Source organism: Ursus arctos, unplaced genomic scaffold (assembly GCF_023065955.2).
Source record: "Ursus arctos isolate Adak ecotype North America unplaced genomic scaffold, UrsArc2.0 scaffold_2, whole genome shotgun sequence".
In the NCBI taxonomy this organism is placed as follows: Eukaryota; Metazoa; Chordata; class Mammalia; order Carnivora; family Ursidae; genus Ursus; species Ursus arctos.
The window spans coordinates 95,209,549-95,229,902 of NW_026622874.1; the positions used below are offsets into that span (position 1 = coordinate 95,209,549).

At 52.1% G+C, this 20,354-nt stretch overlaps 1 protein-coding gene across 2 annotated transcripts in view; it reads right to left on the reverse strand.

Annotated features, from left to right (window-relative positions):
- HIP1 (huntingtin interacting protein 1) overlaps window positions 1-20,354 on the reverse strand; it is a 147,041-nt gene that overhangs the window by 75,896 nt on the left and 50,791 nt on the right. Inside the window, exon 1 of one of the 2 annotated variants that reach the window (XM_026516025.4) lies at window positions 4,044-4,216. The exons of the other annotated variant lie outside the window; for it this stretch is intronic. Within the exon in view, the coding sequence (XP_026371810.2) occupies window positions 4,044-4,061 (18 nt within the window). The 5' untranslated portion in view covers window positions 4,062-4,216. Of the gene's footprint in view, window positions 1-4,043; window positions 4,217-20,354 lie in introns of those variants that run through there. 2 annotated transcript variants of the gene reach the window in all.

Sequence of the window (20,354 nt, forward strand, 5' to 3'; positions counted from 1 at the left end):
TGCTTACTTAGCTCAGACCCCAGGTGGGAGGGCACATCCCTGTCCCCGGAGCCGTTAGCCTATCGGGGCTGCAAGGAGAGTCCTTGGCATCATTCGGCACAGGGATCTCCCCAGCTCAGCACTTCCTTTCCCCACGCTGCTCCTCAGCCCAGCAAACACACACGCACACACCAGCAGCGACAACACGTGGACCAGGAGCTTGTCCCGGCCCCATCATCGTTATCATTTACTCTGAACACCTGAAACACCTTTTCTCCATCCCTCTCATTTTCCTGCTGTGTAAGCTGGGGTATCTCAGGAGAGCAGCAGAGATTCAGGAAGAAACCTGTGTTTTGAAAACAGCGGTAGGTAACTGACAAGGTGTAGGTAACTGACAAGGTGTCTAGTCTGCACTAGACTGGCAGAACCCACCCCCCATGGGGCCCAGAGGCCAAAGGCCACTACCACTCCAGCCTGTCTTTTTAGATTGGCTTGTGTCCATCCTAGAATCTGGTCACCGAATCTTTTCCCTCACCCTTTATCTTGGTCACCACAGCGTACATTTTGGTGATCAGGAGAACCGGCTACAAAGCCTGATTCTACCACTTGTGTAGGATCCAGACTTCACCTCCTAAACTCCAGTTTTCTTATCTGTAAAATGTGGCTAATTATTTCTGCTCGGCCCTCCTCACAGGGTGGTACTAAAGGTGAACAGGTGTGAAAAGGCTTTGTAAACTGTAGAGCGCCAGGCAAATATAAATCGTTACATAAACTATATGTTTTTTTGTAAGAATTGATGTCATTGGCTCTGTTCCCCAAATTACGGCCCTGCATCCTCTGTGTTGGGTAAAGGCACAGACTCCATTTTCAATCCCCAGAAAGCATCTACACTTCACCCAAGTGCCATGTTAAACAAGCCCTCCCTTGGGCAGAAATCTGAGGTCATCAAAAATTCATCACTCGCAGCAGCTGGTGGACCCAATGTCCCCGTCATTTGTTCCTTCGTTCAGAAAGAGAAGTAGATGTGGAAGAATTGGTCCCAAGAGCCGTCAACTGAAATACAGCCTACACTCAACTCTTCAGGCCAATCAAGAAAACAACTCTTCAGGCCAAATCAAGGGGTAGGGAGGGCATCTGGCTGGCTCAGCTGGAGGAGCATGCGACTGTTGATCTTGGGGTTCTGAGTTTGATGAGCCCTATGCTGGGGGTATAGATTACTTAAATAAATAAATAAACAAACAATAAAAGAAAGGGTGTGTAGGAGTGGGAATCAGAGTCATCTTAGATGAGACTTTGGAAATCATCATTACCCTAAGAGCCACCAAGTAAGGAGGACTTACTAAGCCCATGCCTTCAAAGAATTATTTCCAATCTTCACTAGGATGCTCAAGGCAGGTATTATTATTTTCATTTTACAGACAAGGCTAAGAGGTTAAAAAAAAAAAAAACCCAACTTACTCAAAAGCATGTAGGGAATTGGGTGAACTCTAATCTGCTTTTTTGCATTCAGTGTTAAGCAAGAGGAAGTGCCACCCCTGCCCCAGGCTGATGTCAGACTCTGCCAAGGATGTGGCTGAAATAATGGGTTTGAGGTCGACCCTGGAGCCAGTGGCCCCCAGAGTGAAGACTTCAAACCAGACAGAAGGCTTTAGTGGTCAGAACAGAAAAGTAACTTTGGCCTTTGGCAGGAATGGGAAGCAGGTGCCAAGTCCCCAGGGGTGGGTCAGATTCTTCTGCACAGTCCAGGATCTGTGCTCTTTACAGAGAGCTGAGGACAATTGTTTCTGGACTGGACATTTGAGTGCTCGGTGATAAAAGAGAACCTAATATCACTTCTGTTGGGACCCCAAGCTAAAAGAGGAAAGAGGCAATACATGTGCTTCTCCAGTGCCCCAGGTTCTCCAGAGGTCACCCAGTGCCTATAGCCCAAGGTCAGAACACCCTGGCTGGCATTCAAGGCCTTTCTGATCTGGCCCCAACCAAAGATCTCAACATTTTCTGATCTAAACCTGCCCCAGACAAAGGTCCCCAGTCTTACCAGATGGCCTTCCCCATTCCTCTTCCAATACCTCTTCCAACAGGCCATGCCCCTCACTGCTCTCAGCAGAGCCAACCCCACCCAGCCTTGAAGAGTCAGCCTCAGACTTCGTCCTCCACCCAGCTCCTCAGACACCTGTGACCCTTGGAGCTGTGGGCCTTCTGGTCTGGGCCTGCCTTGATAGCTAACTGTTGCATTGGCCTGCCTCTCTCTGGACTCTTCCACCCAGATGCTAAGGGCCCTGAGGAGCAGGGAGGCCATAGGTTATGTTTCTGTGTCCCTCACACAGCACTTGCCATAGGCATGACAGGTATTAAATAAACGCTATTGAGTTAATGAGCAGATGGATGGAGAGAGGTGGTAGAGTTAGAGGGGACCCAAACCTCTGAAGACACAGGTCCCTTAACTCTGTAAGCTGGTCCTCATAAGCCAGTCTTTGGAAGGAATCTTAGCTCAGGGCCAGAAGGAAGCTGGGGGTGATGTGGTTTGGAGGCCACTGAATTAGAGCTTCAAGCCCACGATGCAAGACAGGTGACTCTGGTCCTGCTAAGACATCTAGAAAAGAACTTGGCTGCTACTCAATTTTCCACCTCCCCACCCTCACAGCCGCAACTAGGATTTTTTTTATGAAAGGTAGTTCTAATAATCGCCCAAAGAAAGTAGGCTTTCGTGGTATACGCACATAGGGAATGGTGGTCCAGCCTCTCAGCACTGCCCAACCATGGATGGGTATGTGTCCTCATATGAAGATGGGAGCTGGCGAGATCCCGCATCCAGCTCCCAGCTCCAGGGCAGCACTCAGAATGAGACTGGTTTCCTGCCATGGAAAGGACGACTCTCACCTATCCTCTGCTCCCCATCCCACTGTCCCCTACCCAAGACAGAATGCCAAAGGCCTGGCAGGACCGGAACTCACCTGCCTTCTCCATAGAGATAGTAACTTCAAAATGCACTCTCTGGGGGAAACTAGCCTAATTCTGTACAGGATGAACTGAAATTCCAGTACCTTCTCTTCCCTAAGGAATAGGCAGACCCAGACCTCTTTTTTCCCCCAGACACAAAGACACACCCCAACCTGGCACAGACCATCACAAGATACCTCTCCAGCCTGACACACAGGCCCTCAAATGTTGTAAGTCTGGGGGTTGTGGGGGGTGGGGGGCACTCTGGTCTAAAGCCAGGGTCAGCCTACCTGACTACCAAGTGATGTCACAGACACCCTTAAATCGCCATTCAGAGGGGGAGCCACTTGGGACCTCTGGGAAAACCTGCCCCAAGTGCTCAGGGACCCCCAAACCACACCTTGTTACCCCCTCTGAGGGCTGTACCCCAATCAATCAATGAGCAATGTATTCAGCTCCTACTGTGTTCCTGGGGGTGCTGGGGTGCCTGCCTGAGGGATCAGCTCCCCCAGGGAGTCCAATGCTTAAGAGGCAAAGGTGTTTGCTGGTCCTCAGGCCAAAGCAGCTGGGGTTTACAAGTGGTAAATCTAGAATGTCCCCCATCTATGCCAAGGATTCCATTCCTGCCCCCTCACCGTCTAAGATGGTTAAAGTCCTAGCTCCTCCTCACTGCCCTTCCAGGTCACCCACCTGTGCTCCCCCCCCAACCCCGCTGGCTCAGTCCAAAAATCTTCCCCCAAATCTTAATTAGGTATGCAAGCACGGGGCCCTAGAGTGGATAGGACAAGCCCCCTTCCCGCAGCCCGGCCCTCCCTCTACCAGGCTGCTTTCCCAGTTTGAGAGCAGAGCTCAGCAGCCCTCTGCCTGGGGTCTAGTGAGCTCTCCCGGGCAGCGCTGGTGGCAGCGCGGCGGGAAACCCGGAGCCCCATCCCTGTCGGCCAGCCGCCTCCACAATCCTGGCCGGGCTCCCTCCTCCAGCACGCCTGGAGTTGGGGCCAACGAGCAGGATCAACAATCCAGAAACTTTCAATGGATCAAGCCGACTGGGAGGGAGAGAGGGAAGGGGTGGGGGGAGGACGGAGACCAGGGGAGACTCCAGGGCAGAGCCCCCGCTCTTCACTTACCATCTTGCTCACATCCATGACCGAGGCTGCAGGGCACCCCCCCACCCCTTGAGATCCCGCTTCCCCCAAATGCTGCTCCCGGCTAATTCCGCCCCGGTGGTGCCATGCTGCGGGGAGGGCGGCCGGCAGGGCCCCCGCGGACCGGGGAAGGCGGCGGCGGCGGCGGCAGGACCGAGGCTGGACCGGAGAAAGGAAGGGAAGGGGGAGGGGAGGCGAGGAGGGGGAGGGGGCCGAGCGCGGAGCCGCAGCGCGCACCGGGGGCGGGGGAGGCGCGGCTCCGCGGGCTGACCGCGCGGCCAAGCACCCTGGGGGCCCGGGAGTCCCGCGATCAGCTGGAGGCGCCGCGGTAGGGGGCGCAGGCCACGGGGGCCCGGGGGAGGGCTGTGCGGGCAGCGGACGGATCCCCGGGGCCGCGGGAGTCTGCGGCCCGGGCGCGCGGCGAGGGTGTGATTTGAATAACAAAAGGTCGCTTCTCCCGGAGCCCCGGCGGCCGGGATCGCAGAGCTGGGAGCGAGGCGCCGGGCCCGCCAGGAAGTGTGTGTTTGAGTGCGAGTGTGGTTTGTTGTGCGCGCGCGCGCGTGTGCGCGTTTTGGTGGTGGGATCGGTGGGACTCAGGAAGTGAGCGGGGGAGGCAGCTGAAAGGAGCTAGATGGGGGCGCAGCGAGCCGACATTCCAGTGGGGGCAGGGGGTCCGCTCGGCCCCTCCCCACTTGGCTTCCCTGCACAAAGGCGGAATTCAGAGCCAGTTGTTTGCCTCCTGCGGCTAATCCGGAGGGGACGCCCAGATGAGTCTGGGGTCTGCAAACAGATGGGCGCATAGAAGGAAGTGGAACAGGTATCCCCGGAAGGCTCTGTGCCCCGCACAAGTGAGCCAGAGCCAGCCCTTCCGGGAGCGAGGGAAATTGGCTCCTCAATGCTGTCTGCCCTGAGCGCAGAGCTTTCTCTCCAGCCAGAATCCCCGAACCTTGCACTCCTTACTCAATGCCTCGTCTGCCCTTAGAGAAATGGGAGGCGGACACTCCTCTCTGCAGGAGACACAGCTGGTGGCAGAAGGGGGCTCCGGGGAAATGTTCTTTTGGGGCACAGTCTCCAGAGAAAGCCTGGACACCCAAGCCCATGGTTTCAATGCGAGCTGCCTCAAATCCTCTGATGAGCGGGGAGGTTTGGGGCACAAGCCAAGTCAGCTGGGACCTGAGGCCACCAACACCAACCCTGCTATACTCAGGTGAGGAAACTGAGGCCCAGAGCAGGGGAGTGATTTGCCCCAGGTCACACACCTGGCAGGGACCATGGGGAAGGAGAATCCTTAATAAGGAAAGTGCAACCCAAGCCAAAAAGAGCTTCCCAGGGTACCACGGAGCACCCGCTTCTAAAACCCTTTCCAGCGAACAGGTGATGGGACCCATCCACAACCCTGGTCCTCCCACCCCACAACAAGGGGCCAGGAAGGTGGTGCTAGCCTAGTAAGTCCCCCATCCTGGCCCCAGGGCCTGCTGGTCTGACTAGGAGGGCCCCCTCCCCTTCAAATCCGAGTTCTCAGTCTATGAAATAGGGAATGTTTCTCTGCCTGCCTCCTAGGGGGATGTGAGAACAGCATGATATAAAAGACATAAAAATAGAAGGACAGGAATGTATGGGGCTTTCAATGTGGTGGTTATTTTCATTTCCTGGCTCTGGAGCTCAGTTAAGGGGCCCTCAGCTTCAGCTAAGGGATCTCTGGGCCCGGGTCTCTCTGTCTGTCTAACCCTGAGTCTGTCCTGCCCTGCCCCAGTGCTGCTCCTGGCAATCCCAGCTCTTGTAGCACTGTGCCCCAGCTGGGGAACTCAGGAGGCAGCCCTGGTCTGCTCCCGTGTGATGGGCTCCCACAGTCCCTTCTATTGACTCATGTCCCCAGGAGGCAGGAAGGAAGCTTGCCATCACATCCTCATCGGCCAACACTGACCCCCAAGGTAAATAAGGGCCAGGTGAATCAGCAGGAGTCACCCAGTGCAGAAATGAGTTTGGGGTTATTTGCTGCCTGATTAAATGTACCAAGATTTACTTTCTTAAAAAAAAAAAAAACAACTAATAAGATTTCCTATGCTTAAAAAATATTGTGAACTGTTAGGCCTGGGGTTGATCAACAGATCAAGGTCTGTAGATCTTGGCACCCTAGCCAGCAAAGCCCATTTTCTCATTAAAATGGGAATCCCCGGATGGCCTGGGTAGCTCAGTCAGTAAGCATCTGCCTTTGCGTCAAGTCATGACCCCAGGGTCCTGGGATCAAGTCCTACATCGGGCTCCTTGCTGAGCGGGGAGCCTGCTTCTTCCTCTGCCACCACTCCCCCTGCTTGTGCGCACATGCTCTCTCTCTGACAATAAATAAAATCTTTAAAAAAAATAAAATGGAGACACGACACCTGCTTCGTACTGCATACAGGCAGTAGGATCAAATGAAAGAAATTTCTCCAACTATCTGTAGTAGGCTGAATGATGGCCCCCAAAGATAAAAGGTCCTAATCCCTAGAACCTATAAATACTACCATATGCGGCAAAGACTACACACATATGATTAAGTCTAGGATTCTGAGATAGAAAGATGATCCTGGATTATCTGGGTGGACCCCAGATGCAATCATGTGTATCCGTCTAACATCAGGGATATTTGACACACAGAAGGGGTAAGACGGCGTACTAGAGGTCGGAGTGATATGGCCACAAGCTAAGAAATGCTGGCTGCCGCCTGAAGCTTGCACAGGCAAGGAACAGATTTTCCCCTAGGGCCTCTAGAAGGAGTATGGCCCTGTCAACACTTTGATTTTGGCCAAGGAACACTAGTATCAGACTTCTGGTCTCCAGGCCTGGGAGAAAATAAGTTTCTGTTGTTTTAGCCACCGAGTTTATGATCGTTTGTTACAGCAAACACAGGAAACTAATATGCTGCCCAAAGGTCACTGAGGGCTGGTGTCATGGCTGCCTTGGGGCTACCCTCTCTGTGGACTTTCTCACTGGGGAGCGGCTCATGTGACAGCAGAGGCCAGCCAGGAAGCAGGTGGGCTCTCCTGCTCCAGTGGGGGAGCAGGGGGCTGGAAAATAAATAAGTACCCACACGCAAGCATGTATATGCATGAATGCACACACACACACACACACACACACACAGAGGGTAGGAGCAAACACTGTCTTTAAACAAGTTGAGCTTCTCTACCTTGGCTAACCCACCACCCTGCCAGGCCCACCCAGCACACAAACACCTTTGGGTGCCTGCCTTTCCTACCACTCCTCTTGGGCAGACAGGTTCAGACTTGGAGAAGAAGGGAGAAGGAAGGGCCTGCCTGGGGATCCCCCTTGCAGAGTGGTTGTGGCACAAGGCATTCAGTGAGGCTATGGGCCACTGGCTCAGGCTGGGGGAGCCTCTTTTGAGTAAACTGGACAGAAAGAGAAATAGCAGGTTCAGAAGTAAGAATGCTGTGGCCCTCCGCTGCTACTCTGTCCTTTCTTCACCAGCTCCCAGGCCACTGCAGCCAGCTGCCTACTCAGCATCTCTACCCTGGGGGCCGCGCTGGGGGTGGGGTCTCAGTCTCCCAGGCATCTCACACTCAAGGAGTCTAAAGATATATTCTTCTTCTCCCACTGTTTTCACATTTTCTGTCTCCTGTATGGTTCTGCCTCCACTTAGTTGTGTAAGCTAGAAACTTTGAAGGCAGCCTTATTCTTCCATTGACAACAACCTTCTCCTCCTACCCTATCTAATCAGATTCCACATCCATGTAGTTCTTTCTTGCAAATAGCTTCCAATCTTTGTCTTCCCTTCCCATTCTGACTGCTCCTATGCTGGCCAAGACTTTCAACAACAGCCTCCTGACTGGCCTCCCTGCCTCCGGTCTCTTTCCATCTAATTAATCTTCCACACATCTAATCACAGCTCCTCACTGACCCACCCCAAATGGGGAAAAACAACAACAACAAAAACACCAACAATCCAAACCTCTCCATAGGTCATTTGGCATTAAGGGTCATTTGGCCTACTCACCTGGCCCCATCTCCATTCTGGTTCATATTGTCCCATCTTCCCCCCACCCCATCAATGAGGTCCTGGCCCATCAAATTGCTCACACGTGCTCAGGATGCTCCTGGAATGCCCTTCCCACTTTCTCAGCTTAGAAGATTCTTTCTCATCCTTCAGGACCCATCTCAGGTGTCACCTTCTCTGTGAAGCCATCCCTGACCCATCCAGACATAGCTGGTCACTGGAGTCCCTTCCTACAACGGACAGCCCCCGTGTATAGCCTGAATCATCTTGGGAGGGGATGGTCTGTGCTCTGGGCTCTCCCTGCTCACCTGTGAACTCCCTTGGGCACATCCTGCCCTGCCTCTCAGCCAGAATTTCATACCCACATCACTGCTTCACCTTTAACGACTAAAAATTAGGGAATGGCCCCAGGAGGCCCATGGAAAGGTGCAGTGGATGAGTCCTGGTAGAGGGTGACACCTACAGGAAAACTGTGGTTCTGCAGCCTAGCCCTACAAATCTGTACCACACTGATGGGCCAGGCTGCCAAGCCCAGGGCTGGACCTCACAGAGTACGTTCTTTCCCAGGAATGAGGTTTCATCCAAACAATCTTCCCTCCAAAAGAGCCTTACAGAATGTATGTTACTGTGCTACCACTAACAATAAGCATCTGCAGAGGGCTGTGAGGTTCAGAGAATGCCTTTTTGTCCATTCTCTCGTTGGATCCTTAAGACCATCAGGTAAGGCAGATAGAGCAGATATTACGCCAACACCTGTTTTGCAGGTGAGGTCTTGCAGAAGAAAGAGTGTGCCACTGATACCCGAGGAAGGCATGAGATGGGGAGGGAGGGTCCAAGGGTTCGTTAGCTTTGCCTACGGTATTTTATAAGGGGTATGTCCTGAAATACTATTATTTGCAGAACAGTGGATATTACGGAAGGAAGTGTAGGCTCTGGAGACAGACAGTCTCAGGCTGAATTCTGGCTCCATTATTTTCTGGCTATGGGCAATTTCCTTAACCTCTCTGTTAGTTTTCTTACCTGAAACATAGGGCTTATAGAAATCTTTCAGGGTTGGTGTGAGATTAAGCAAACTGATGCATAGAAGGCCCACCGGGCAGTGGGAGGCCGGCCCCAGCTCATCCCCAAACAGTCATTTCCTCTAACTTGGTGGCTAGCTCCTAAAAAGTTCTAGATGATTATTTTTTTAATGCTTAAGTCAAAAGAAAAAAAGGATAAAAAGCCAAAGGTATCAGTAGTTATCCTGATTAAAATGACAGTAAATAAATAGGTTTACAGGGAGAAAAATGAATAGGTTTACACCCTCTGTATCTATAGCCACTGAGCTCCCCCAGCTGAACAGGAGAGGACACGAGGACACGAGTCTCAGCTGCTGCTGAGTGACGCCTACTCTTCCCGTGGGGAGCTGCAGCAAATGAGCCTTGGTCAGATCAGGTGACCCAGCCGGCCTTCCAACCTGGTGGCTCCATGGCCAGCACTCCCACCCGGCTCTCCTTGGGCAGAATGTGGCCTTTTCACTGTGTTGCTCTGATTCCAGTTGGGATAACCTTCCACTGCCTCTCTCTGGGGGGATCTGACCACACTTAAAACTCAAAAAAGAGAAAAACCCTCAAGAAACACAAGTGTTCCTGGGCCTGGAGTGTATCTGCATATCCGAAGGTAGAGCGATCACGTGGCAAGTGGGCAGGTGGGCGCTGGGGGTGCGGGGCGGGTGGTGGTGCTGTGTGTCATGCCGTGAATAAAAATAACAGCTGAGAACATTACTGAGTTCTTAACGTACCAGGCCTGACGACCAGTACTTTGTAAGTACTATTTCTTTAGTCCCCAAATAACCCTGGATACTAAGCGTTACTATTATTGTCCTTATTTTACAGATAAGAGAAGGAGGCCCAGAGAGGTCAGGTGACTTCCCCAGGGTCCCACAGGTAATAGGCAGGGGAGCCAGGGTTGAAGGCGGGCAGCATATTCCAAAGGTAGCCCCTCCCCTGGGCATCCCTGACACCTGGCACTGCCCTGCCCATGGGATACCTGCCCTTACCCGGGTTGGCAGGCAGTTTAAACTATGTAATTATCAGTATATATATTTATTTTCAGGCTTTTCTTCATTCTAAAGCTTTGTGAATCAGTTGTGAGTACTCTGAATTCCCCTGCCTTCCCCGAAGTGACTTGCATAAATTCCCAAACCTGGGCACTGGGCACCTGTCATTCAAATGCAGGGCCTGCCTGTGGCCTCTTGGTCCCTAATCCCCATCCCCCACCCTGCACCTGTGTGCTGCTGTGTTCCAGGTGTCTCCGCTGTGGGTCTATGCCGGGGGAGGGGGGGGGCTCTCAGAAATGACTCCTTAAAGTCGTTTCAACATCTCCCCTGGACGGTTTTCATCAACACACAGAACAGACCTCTATATTAGAGACACCTGGCATTGTCCCAGATATACCAATTTCTGAAACCATAGTTCAAAATATTTGGACTGTAAGGCTCCAGGTAGAAGGGACATGACTGCAACTTAGGCAGGGAGCAATGCCTGAAATTTGAGGGCATGACTGGGGAAAATCCCAGAGCCACAGGGGGATGAGGCGAAGTCAAAGACCAGGAGAGAATACAGCTGGGGACCCGTGGGTTAATAAAGTGCTGGAAAAGAGAGTGAACTGCCATACAGAGACTCAAATCCCCACCTCCTCCAGGGATGCTGAAGGTTACAAACAGGTTCAGCTTCCATTTAAACATTTTCCTGCCCAAAGCTTTCACGTGGAACCACCGCTAAGTCTTGACCACTTGGAACAGACCTCTAATTTTATACAGAATCCTCACTCTTTGCGATCAGTGGGCAACATGCATTTTCCAGGAACCCCTTGTGTTGATTTTCACAAGGTGGTCCAAACGGGAGCATGGGTGGAAAGCTCCATAAATCCCCATTAGGAGCTCTCAGTAGGCACAATTCCACCAAGTATCCTGTAAGGGCCTGGCCTCTGAGCAGCCACTCAATAAAGACTTCGTTACTGAAGTATGATCTCAGTGAGTGTGTTGTTGAGCCTGCATTAAACCTCAGAAACATCTGTGTAGTGCTCTGCCCATCACAGGGGACGCAGGACCAGGGAACTCACCTGCAGTGTGCCTGGCATGAGACCAGATACTCTTTAGTCCTCCCTGACATGGATGCTGGGCTACAAAGAGGCTGGTGACTTCCCAAGTCCCATGGATGTGACTGCTACAGGTCGTCTACTGCTGACTCTTCACTCCCCCCACCCTCCGTATCTACGGCCCATCTTCCCAGGGCAAACTTGAACATGGCAAAAACTCCATTCACAGTCCACTGTCCGTCAGGACAGTCCATCAGCCTTCTAGGAGTAAGGTCATAGGAGCCCCTCCATAGGCTGGGATGTGTCTCCCCCAGGGCACTCTCTGGGCACCAGCTGGGGATGTCAGAACTGCCCCTGGGGACCTGCAGCATAAATGAGTAATGAGATGAGGCATGAATTGTCACTTAGTGCTGGGAGAGGTCACGTGCTCTGCAATCATCAAACCCCCTCCAGGACCAAGGGACACACTCAGGAGCTTGGGAGTGCCACCCACCATAGAAGGTGCCTGAAAATGCACCCTCCTGGGCAGGCAGGTAAGGGGCCAGGGTTCTCCTAGGAGGAAGAGCCAGAGGTCCAGGGTGCCCCCTCTCACTCTGACACAAAATGTGCATGAACCCACGTGGCTTACTCCCTGTTTTATCACCCACTTAGTCCCGGTTTTATTATCTAGACCTCAAAATCTAGAATTTTCTTTCTAGTCCTGCCTACCAGTGGCTCCCTTTAGTGCTCCAGCTGCTACACGGCCTCAGCCATGCCAGAAAGGTGCTTCTATCCAGAGGAATGGGTACACGTCAAGGGCGAGCCAGTGGGCAGACAGCAGTTCCAAACTGACAAAACCAGAAGGGTGCCCAGAGTTCTCAAACAATTCAGGGGGACGAGATGGGCCGAGCAGTGCCAAGCTGCTATAGGTCCCTGCTGCCTGGGCGACAGGCACTTCCCCCAGGCCAGGGGGGTGTCCCAGGAGAGCGGTGTGTAGACGGAGCCATGAAGGGAGCCTCGAGGCTGGGGATCATCAGGCACGGCACATGCAGGAAGACAGGACAGCAGGTGGCAATGTGACCAAGTGTGGCTAGGGGACTAAGGCAACTGTGTTCCTGATCCAGCTGAAGTGGAGCCATCTCCCTGAGCAGATACGGGGGGAGGGAGAGGGAGTTCCAGCTAGAACACAGGCTCACGTGCAGGCAGCAGAAAGGCAGACAGCCACCGTGTACTTAGAGCCAAGCATGGACTCAGGAGGTAAAGCAGGACTAAGCGAGCTCTGGGTGAGGACCCGGCGCGGGTCCAGGGGAGTCCAGCGGCAGAGGCCGGGCAGGGTGATGGCTCCTACAGTCCCTGCGGATTTTCTCATGCCCAGCCGGAGAGGAGCCAGGCTGGAAGCTGCAGGTGGTCAGGGGCCACAGCAGGGAGCAGGGCAGATAGAAGCCAAGATGGTGGCCATGGCTTCAGGAAGGGGACAGCAGAGAGAAGAGGGATGTAGGGATGACGGAGGGGCAGAGGAAGATCTGACCCTGGACACCAGGGGGAACAGCTGCTGTTAAGAGGAATCAGGAGGAATCAGGACAAGGACCCTGTTTTCTAGGGCGGTGGGGGACACCTGTGGTTGTCAGTCTGCACTGCTGATTGGCCATGTGCGGAGGGAGGGCGAAGAACACACTGCAGCGTGAGCAGCTGGGGCCCAGAGGCACCGATTTGGAAGTCACCTGTGTGTGAGTCCAGACAGCGAGGAGGGCCCTTTGGGAGGCTGGCTGGTTCTCAAGGTTAAGAACCCAGCTCAGGGCAGGCTCAGGTGAAGGCAGTGGGGCTCGCAGAGGATGGGCCATTTTGCCGGTGGTGGGCTGAGCAGAACTTTTGTTTTTAATTCCTTTTGGACCTTAAGTACAATTTTCAAACCGATCCTTTCAATATTTATAAGAGCTGCTGCTTAATGAAGTCATGAAAAGCACTTTCTGAATGTTCCTAGCCCCAGGGATGTGGGAGGTAACTGGCCTGCCAACAGCCTGGGCATCAGCATTTGAAAGCTTCCCCCAGGAGACACTGATGTGCAGTCAAGACTGGGAACGACTGCAGGGCAGCGGCTAGGGCTCAGGCACCTCCATCCCACTCCAGGCGGAAGCCACAGGCTACGGGAGAGGAGGAAGCGGGGCACTTCCCCTAGCACTTCTACACTGGGAATTTCCGAGCTTTCACCTGGAATTTTCCATTCCTTGGCCAAAGGCTCAGTGTAAGCGAGAACCTCTGAACCCCTTGCCCCGGATGGATTTCTTTTCCCTCTTTGCGCTGCCACACCCCCCACACCATTAAACGCAGTGTCTGTGGGCTCTCTCTGCACATTTGACATCACGGGGCAAAGAGGGACTCCAGGCATGGCTGAGCAATGCAGAGACGCCTAGCACACAGCCCGGAACTGACATCCATCCTGCAAAATAGACTCTCCAAGAAAAATGGCCCGGTCTTAGGATGCCGCTTTTAGCTGGTGGGTTCCCGGGCAGCGAAGATCTGCTAGATTTTTAAAGCGTCTCCAGGCAGGCTGTGGGTGGCCAGCGGGGGTGAGGGAGCCCACTAAAGACACCGAGACAGATGGGAGCCACTCAGCCAAGTCCCTGAGTCAGCACACAGCCTGGAAACCTCCACTCAGGGGGCCGGGGCTGCCAGAGCGCTCTGCCCCTGCCTGCCCGGCTCCGCCTGGAGGCAGCAATTTTGGGCACCCTCAAACCGGCCAGCCCAGAAGCTGTCAGCCTCTCTCACTTGCCCCTCCCCGGAAGGACAAGTCCAGGAATCTGTCTCTGCCCAGTTATCTAATAAGCAAAGACCTGTCCCAGAGGCATAGACCAGGGCAGGAGGTAGCAACCCAGAGATGCGCGTAGTGACCATGGGCCGGCACTTTCGTGCTGGAGGGGGTGGCAGCCAGGCTAATTCCATGTTATTACAGCCTTACAGGAAGCAGCCTGGCTCAGCTGTCAACCAGCAGCAATTTATGGGCCTTGGGGGCAGAGGGAGGGAGAAGAGGGAAGAGAAAGGAAAACACAGCCCTCCACCCCCACCCCCCAAATTGATCCTGAGTTATTTTTAGATGCTTATTCATCCCACACATTTCTCTGTAAGAGCCAGGACATGGGCTCTGTACAAAAACCATGTGGCAGGAGGCAGCTGCTCACATAGGAGGACAGGGCTGGGGGCACCTGTGAGCAGGTGGGAGGGAGCATGGGAGGGTCTTCAAGGACACCCAGGATTCCGAAGGCCTGGGAGGAGCCTGCTTAAGATTCTCTCTCCCTCTCCCTCTGCCCCTTCCCACTCGCGCTGTCATTCTCTCTCTGGAAAAAAAAAATCATCTGGGGGTAGATAGAGCATGGATATAAAAGCCACAGAAGGCCTGAGGTAGGGAAGAGGCAGAGGAACTTGGATTCACAGCCTGATGCCTCCCAAGGACGGCTGTCCAAGGGGCACTGCCTCTGCTTAGATGTGGATGCTGTGACTTAGGTTCTCCCTCTGCAAACAGGGCAATAAGCACTCTTGGCGGGCTTAAGGACTGATGTAACGGGAAGCCCACATCATTTCAAGATAATGTAGGGGTTACCTACATGAGAAGATGGTGCAGGTGTCCAGGGAACACCAAGGAGGGGCCAGGGCAGGTAGGGGAAGTGGTAGGAGGCTGGGGACACGTTCCTGCAGGAAGTGACAGACAAAGGTGTTACAAGAAGACTCAGCAGGACCTGGGTGGGCGGTGGGGCACCAGGATAGGAGTCAGAATTCCCACAGCCCTCACTGCCTGTCACCCTTGTGCACTTGGCCCCAGTCACAGTGGTGTGAAGCACACTCTTTCCCACCTGTTTGCCTCCTTCAGGGCTGTTCCTTCTCCTCTGAAGTCCTCCTAGGCTGAGCCCCCAGCAGGCCCGACAGGGACTCTAGGACCAGGGTCCACTTCTGTCATGGTATCTCAGTCTTAGGTGGTGAGATGCCAAGGGCAGCTGTCTCCTCTCCTCCACACTCCCCACCAGCCACCTCAGGGATCATTCAGGAACACAGGCAGGTCACCCCCTCAAAGACTCAGCTTCCCGCCCACAGCTTTCAAGGCAGGGGGGCAGATCTCAAGGGCCTGCCACCCACTCCAGCCTCATCCCACATCACTCCTGCCACAGGGCCTTTGCATAAGCTGGCTCCTCCTGCTACATGGCTGCCTCTGTCCCTTTCGGTTTCTCTCTCCCTAGCAGAGGCACACATACACACTTACCACCACATCTATGAAGGGTTAGGCTCCCCCCAGCATTTCATGCACGTCTCTAGCTCTGGTCAGATTACTTGGGCCGGCTAACCCTTTGAGGGCAGGAACCTGGTCTCATTCCAAGCCCAGCTCAGGGCCAGTAGCTCTTCTAAACTTCAAATGAGGCTCTTGAAGCATATGCATGGGGAAAATTCTGCCATTGCTAAATACTAGAGGTGACCACCACCCTTTTAATAAACAGCGACAGTATGGAGGCAAAGCTTATTTCATGTAAAATAATATACGTGTCATTTGTATTTGCTAGAATCCATGATTTGAGTAATAAAGGTTTAGGAAAAACCAGCTGTGACCTCATGAAGCTGGGGAATTCCTGCCCCTCCCCTGGGCTGGGGTCACCTCTGTTCTGAGAATCCTATTGGCAATGAAACACTTAATAAAGCTGTTGCCCACAACCATCGAGCCCCCCCCCCCCGGCAACACACACTCATAGTGCAACCTGAGGCATCTCACTCTCTGAGCCTCTGTTTCTCTCTCCATAAAATGGGTACGAAAAACATCCCTCTCATGAGAGACTGTTATTAAGGATCAAATGAAAAATAACATGAGGCAATATTTAGTAAGCTATGAATGCCCATGGAATTTTCTGGGCTGCAAAAAGTTCCCTTTATGGCTAAGTTTATTAATAAATAATAAACCTATCCTTATGGGTAAAACAGGTTTTATTTTAGAGTCTCTTGCCTGGTTCCACTAGCATCCTGGTAAAAGCAAGGATTCTGGCTTGACCATGCATAGCTGTGCAAACTAGATGAGGACCTTACCCTCTCTGAGCCTGTCTTCCGGAGATGACCAAGGGTTGTGGACAGGATTAAGTGAGATGACTGATATTCAGGGCACGGGATGTGTGCTCAGTGACCGTGACTTCTAGGGCCACCTTGGAGGTCCTGGGGAGCAGGGCCCAGTGACCACACTGGACAAGTAGGCTTCTGTTTCCCAGTGGGGGCCAAGTGGGGCAAAGGTGTCACCCGGCACCGTTCCCAGTTAGATCAGATGTTGCACAGAGCCTGGTGACAGTCTCCCTTGCTGTGAGCTCCTACAAGAAGAGGCATGGAGGCCATGGCCCTCTCATTTTTCCTGGGGGCAGGGGCACCAGTGTATGGGGCGGATAGATCTAGAATCTTCTGTCTCCTCCCTTCACACAGAAACCCCCAAAACGGCTCCCCTCATGGAGTTCCAAGCTGTTTGACTTGCCAAGTACCCGGCCCATTCTTTGTTCTTCACTTTAAAATCCATTTTTCTCCTCAAAGCTGGAGACACTGTCTTCAAATACAAGGTCTCCACCAGCATTTCTTGCTGCATTTTTTAAAAGTCTAGAGTAGGTGCCAAAAACAATGGGGAGTTAGGGCTCTTGGGACTCGTTCTTGGACCACGATGATTGATGAGGCCACGGCTTTTTTGTCTGTTGTTCGCAGCGGAATCCCGCCTCCGGAACAGTGCTGGACACGGGGCAGACACTCAAGTACTAGCAGCTGAACGGAGGCGTGCCTGCGTGTAAGAAATCATTTCACCCGCGTGCCTGGCGTTAATCTGAGTCCTGGGGCTCCCAGGGGACTGTAATCTCTAATGCGGGTGGGTGCCTTTGGCTCAACCAAAGGGCTTTCACATCCGTGTTTCATGTGTCAGTCAACACTGAATAGGAGTGTGATTGCCTTTTGCAGATGAGCTGAATGGGACAGAGAGAAACTAAGGGCTCATCTAAGAAACAGAGCTCGTGTTTCTTGCCAGGGCCGTTCACCAAATATGGCTGCAGGCTCTTTCCATAGCAACACACTGCTTCTCGCTGTCCTGTTACCCAGTTGGGGAAAAGCTCGATCTTCAAGTCTACTGTTCATCTGACCATCGACCCACCCAACCAGGCCAACCTTCCCCATGTGGCAGGTTCTGCTGAGCTCCAGGAAGCGGACAACATGCGGGGGGGGGGGGACGGTGAATGCAAAACTGGGGTAAGAGCAGGTCTTGGGGGCTGCTCTAACAGCAGTGAAGGAGATGGAATATCTCCTCTGGGGCCACTGAGGAAAAGAGTTTAGTGGCCTCACAAAAAGTTAACCATAGGGGCGTCCGGGTAGCTCAGTCGTTAAGCGTCTGCCTTCCAGCCCAGGGCATGATCCCAGGGCTCTGGGATCAAGCCCCGCATCGGGCTCCCTGCTCCACTGGGAGCCTGCTTCTTCCTCTCCCACTTCCCCTGCTTATGTTCCCTCTCTTGCTGGCTGTGTCTCTCTCTGTCAAATAAATAAATAAAATCTTTAAAAAAAAAAAAAGCTAAACATAAATCGCCCTAGGAGCCCGAGTTCTACCCCTCGTTTTCTACACAAGAGGATTGAAAACAGGGACTCGGACAGGTACTTGTGTCCCAATGTTCACAGCAGCATTATTCGCAACGGCCAAAAGCTGGAACCACCCCAAGTATCCATCAACGGACGAGTGGATAAGCAAACATGGTACGTACGACAGACTATTATTCAGCTATACAAGGAAATGGCGTTCTTTTTTTTTTTTAAGATTATTTATTTACTTATTTATTTGAGAGAGAGAGGGGAGAGAGAGCACGAGCAGGGGGGAGCAGCAGAGTGAGAGGGAGAAGCAGACTCTCCGCTGAGCAGGGAGCCAGACATGGGGCTTGATTCCAGGACCCCGAGATCATGACCCAAGCCGAAGGCAGATGCTTAACCCACTGCGCCACCCAGGCGCTCCCAGGAAATGACGTTCTGATACGTGATTCAGTGTTGATGAATCCTGAAAACACTATGCTAAGTGAAGTAAGCCAGGCACAAAAGGACACAGTTGCATGGGTCCACTTACACGAAATATCTAGAATATGGAAATTCACAAGGACGGAAAGTAGACTACATATGTTACCAGGGGGCGGGGCGTAGAGGGTGAGAAGGAGCCACTGAGTAATGGGTACAGAGTTTCTGCTTGGGCTGATGGAAACTTGTGGAAACAGCAGTGATTCCTGCACGACACTGTAGGTGTGATCAATGCCCCTGAATTGCACGCTTCAAAATGGCTTGAATAGCAGAGTTTATTTATATCTATTTTACCACAGTTTTTTTTTTAAAGCACAAACACGGAAAACACGATAGCAGGAGCACAGGAGTAGACATACATACAGGTCAGTGAAATAGAACAGCAAGTCTGAAAACATGCGGACTATTCAGGTGGTATTGACACAATGCAAAAAGGTCTCACCCAGGCAGGGGCGGGGGTGGGGGGAGCCCACAGTAAAAAAGCAAAATGACAAGCTTAGAAAAAAAAAATACAGAAAAATTTGTTTCTAACTAGCGATGAGAAGTCCTTCTCCTGCAAGATATAAAATGATGGCACCATAAAGGAAAATATTTTCCCTGTGGCGGTCTAGTCTTTGAACTGGACCATCTGGCAGGATCCAATACAATTTCGAGTATCCGTAAATACACATATCCTTTAGCCACTGGGCATCTCTCCTGGAGAAATGCTCCCATGAGCCACGTTCAAGGGCATTCCTGGAAACATCATTCCTAAGGAGAAAGCAAAGCCAACACAAATGGTCCCACAGCAGCAGAAAGGAAACAAACTAGGGTATTTGAATTGTAAGGAATACTATGCAGTTGTTAAAAAGAACAATGTTGATCTAAAAATGTTAACAGAGAAAGGAAGGAAGGAAGGAAGGAAGGAAGGAAGGAAGGAAGGAAGGAAAAGAAAAAAGAAAAAAAAGAAAAGGGGAAGGAAAGGAAAGGAAAGGAAAGGAAAGGAAAGGAAAGGAAAGGAAAGGAAAGGAAAGGAAGGTGGTGCCTGGCTGGCTCAGTTGGGGAGCATCCCACTCTTGATCTCAGGGTCATGAGTTCAAGCCCCATGCTGGGTGTAGAGATTACTTAAAAATAAAATCCTGAGGTGCCTGGGTGGCTCAGTTGGTTAAATGTTCAAATCATGATTTCAGTTCAGGTCTCGATCTCAGGTTCATGAGTTCAAGCCCCATGTTGGGCTCCATGCTGTGCGGGCATGAAGCCTACTTGAAAAGAATAAAAAAAGAGAGAGAGAGAGAGAGAGAGAGAGAGAAAGAGAGAACAAACGAAGGAACCCCACCCCCCCTTGACAACTTCAAATGGATTTGCTCACTGGCTTCCTTTTCAAAGACTTCTGCTGTGGACCAGCCTGCCCAGCTCCAGGACGACTTTGTGTGATGCCATCTGAAGAGCTGCCAGCCTTGGGATGAGGGCCTAGAATGTCCCACCCCAGCAGCTAACTCTGAGGGAGGAAAAGTCAGAAACAGAACAGTGGGGTTGGGGTACTGATATTCATGCATGGAGAGGGGGCCAAGGGGGGGCAGGAGGCAGGGAGAAACCCTATAAAAAGGAGCAGGAAAGTAAGCTAAGGCAGACCAGTGTGAAGGTCAAAGGGGGCCATACCAAGGGCAGGAATATTCTAGTGACTGGCTAGTTGTTTACAGGTGGGGGCACATCAAGCATTACCCACATATCCTCACAGGCTGCTGTAGGACATTCTAGCTCCTCCTGACTCTGGCCAGTCCCAGGGCTGAAACTGTACATCATTCATGGAGGATCCTGTGTTATGACAAACTATGGCAGTCTTGCAAATGGCTTCCCCCCCAGATCCTGAGCCTGCAAAATGCTTGGCTTTGGTCTCACTGGGTGTCCTAGTGTCCTCACCTGCTGATGCCCACCCCACTCCACTTCTTCCAGCTCCTTCCCATCTGAGAAAGGGAGGGGACCCACATCTTTTGAGCATCTATTATCATATTTTATCCTCAAAATTACTGTGATTAGAAAGGTAAGCAATGTTACTCAGCCATAAAAAAAAAAAAAAGAATGAAATCTTGCCATTTGCAACAACATGGATGGACCTAGAAGGTATAATGCTAAGTGAAGTAAGTCAAACAGAGAAAGACAAATACCATATGATTGCACTTATATGTAGCGTCTAAAAAACAAAACAAAACAAAACAAAC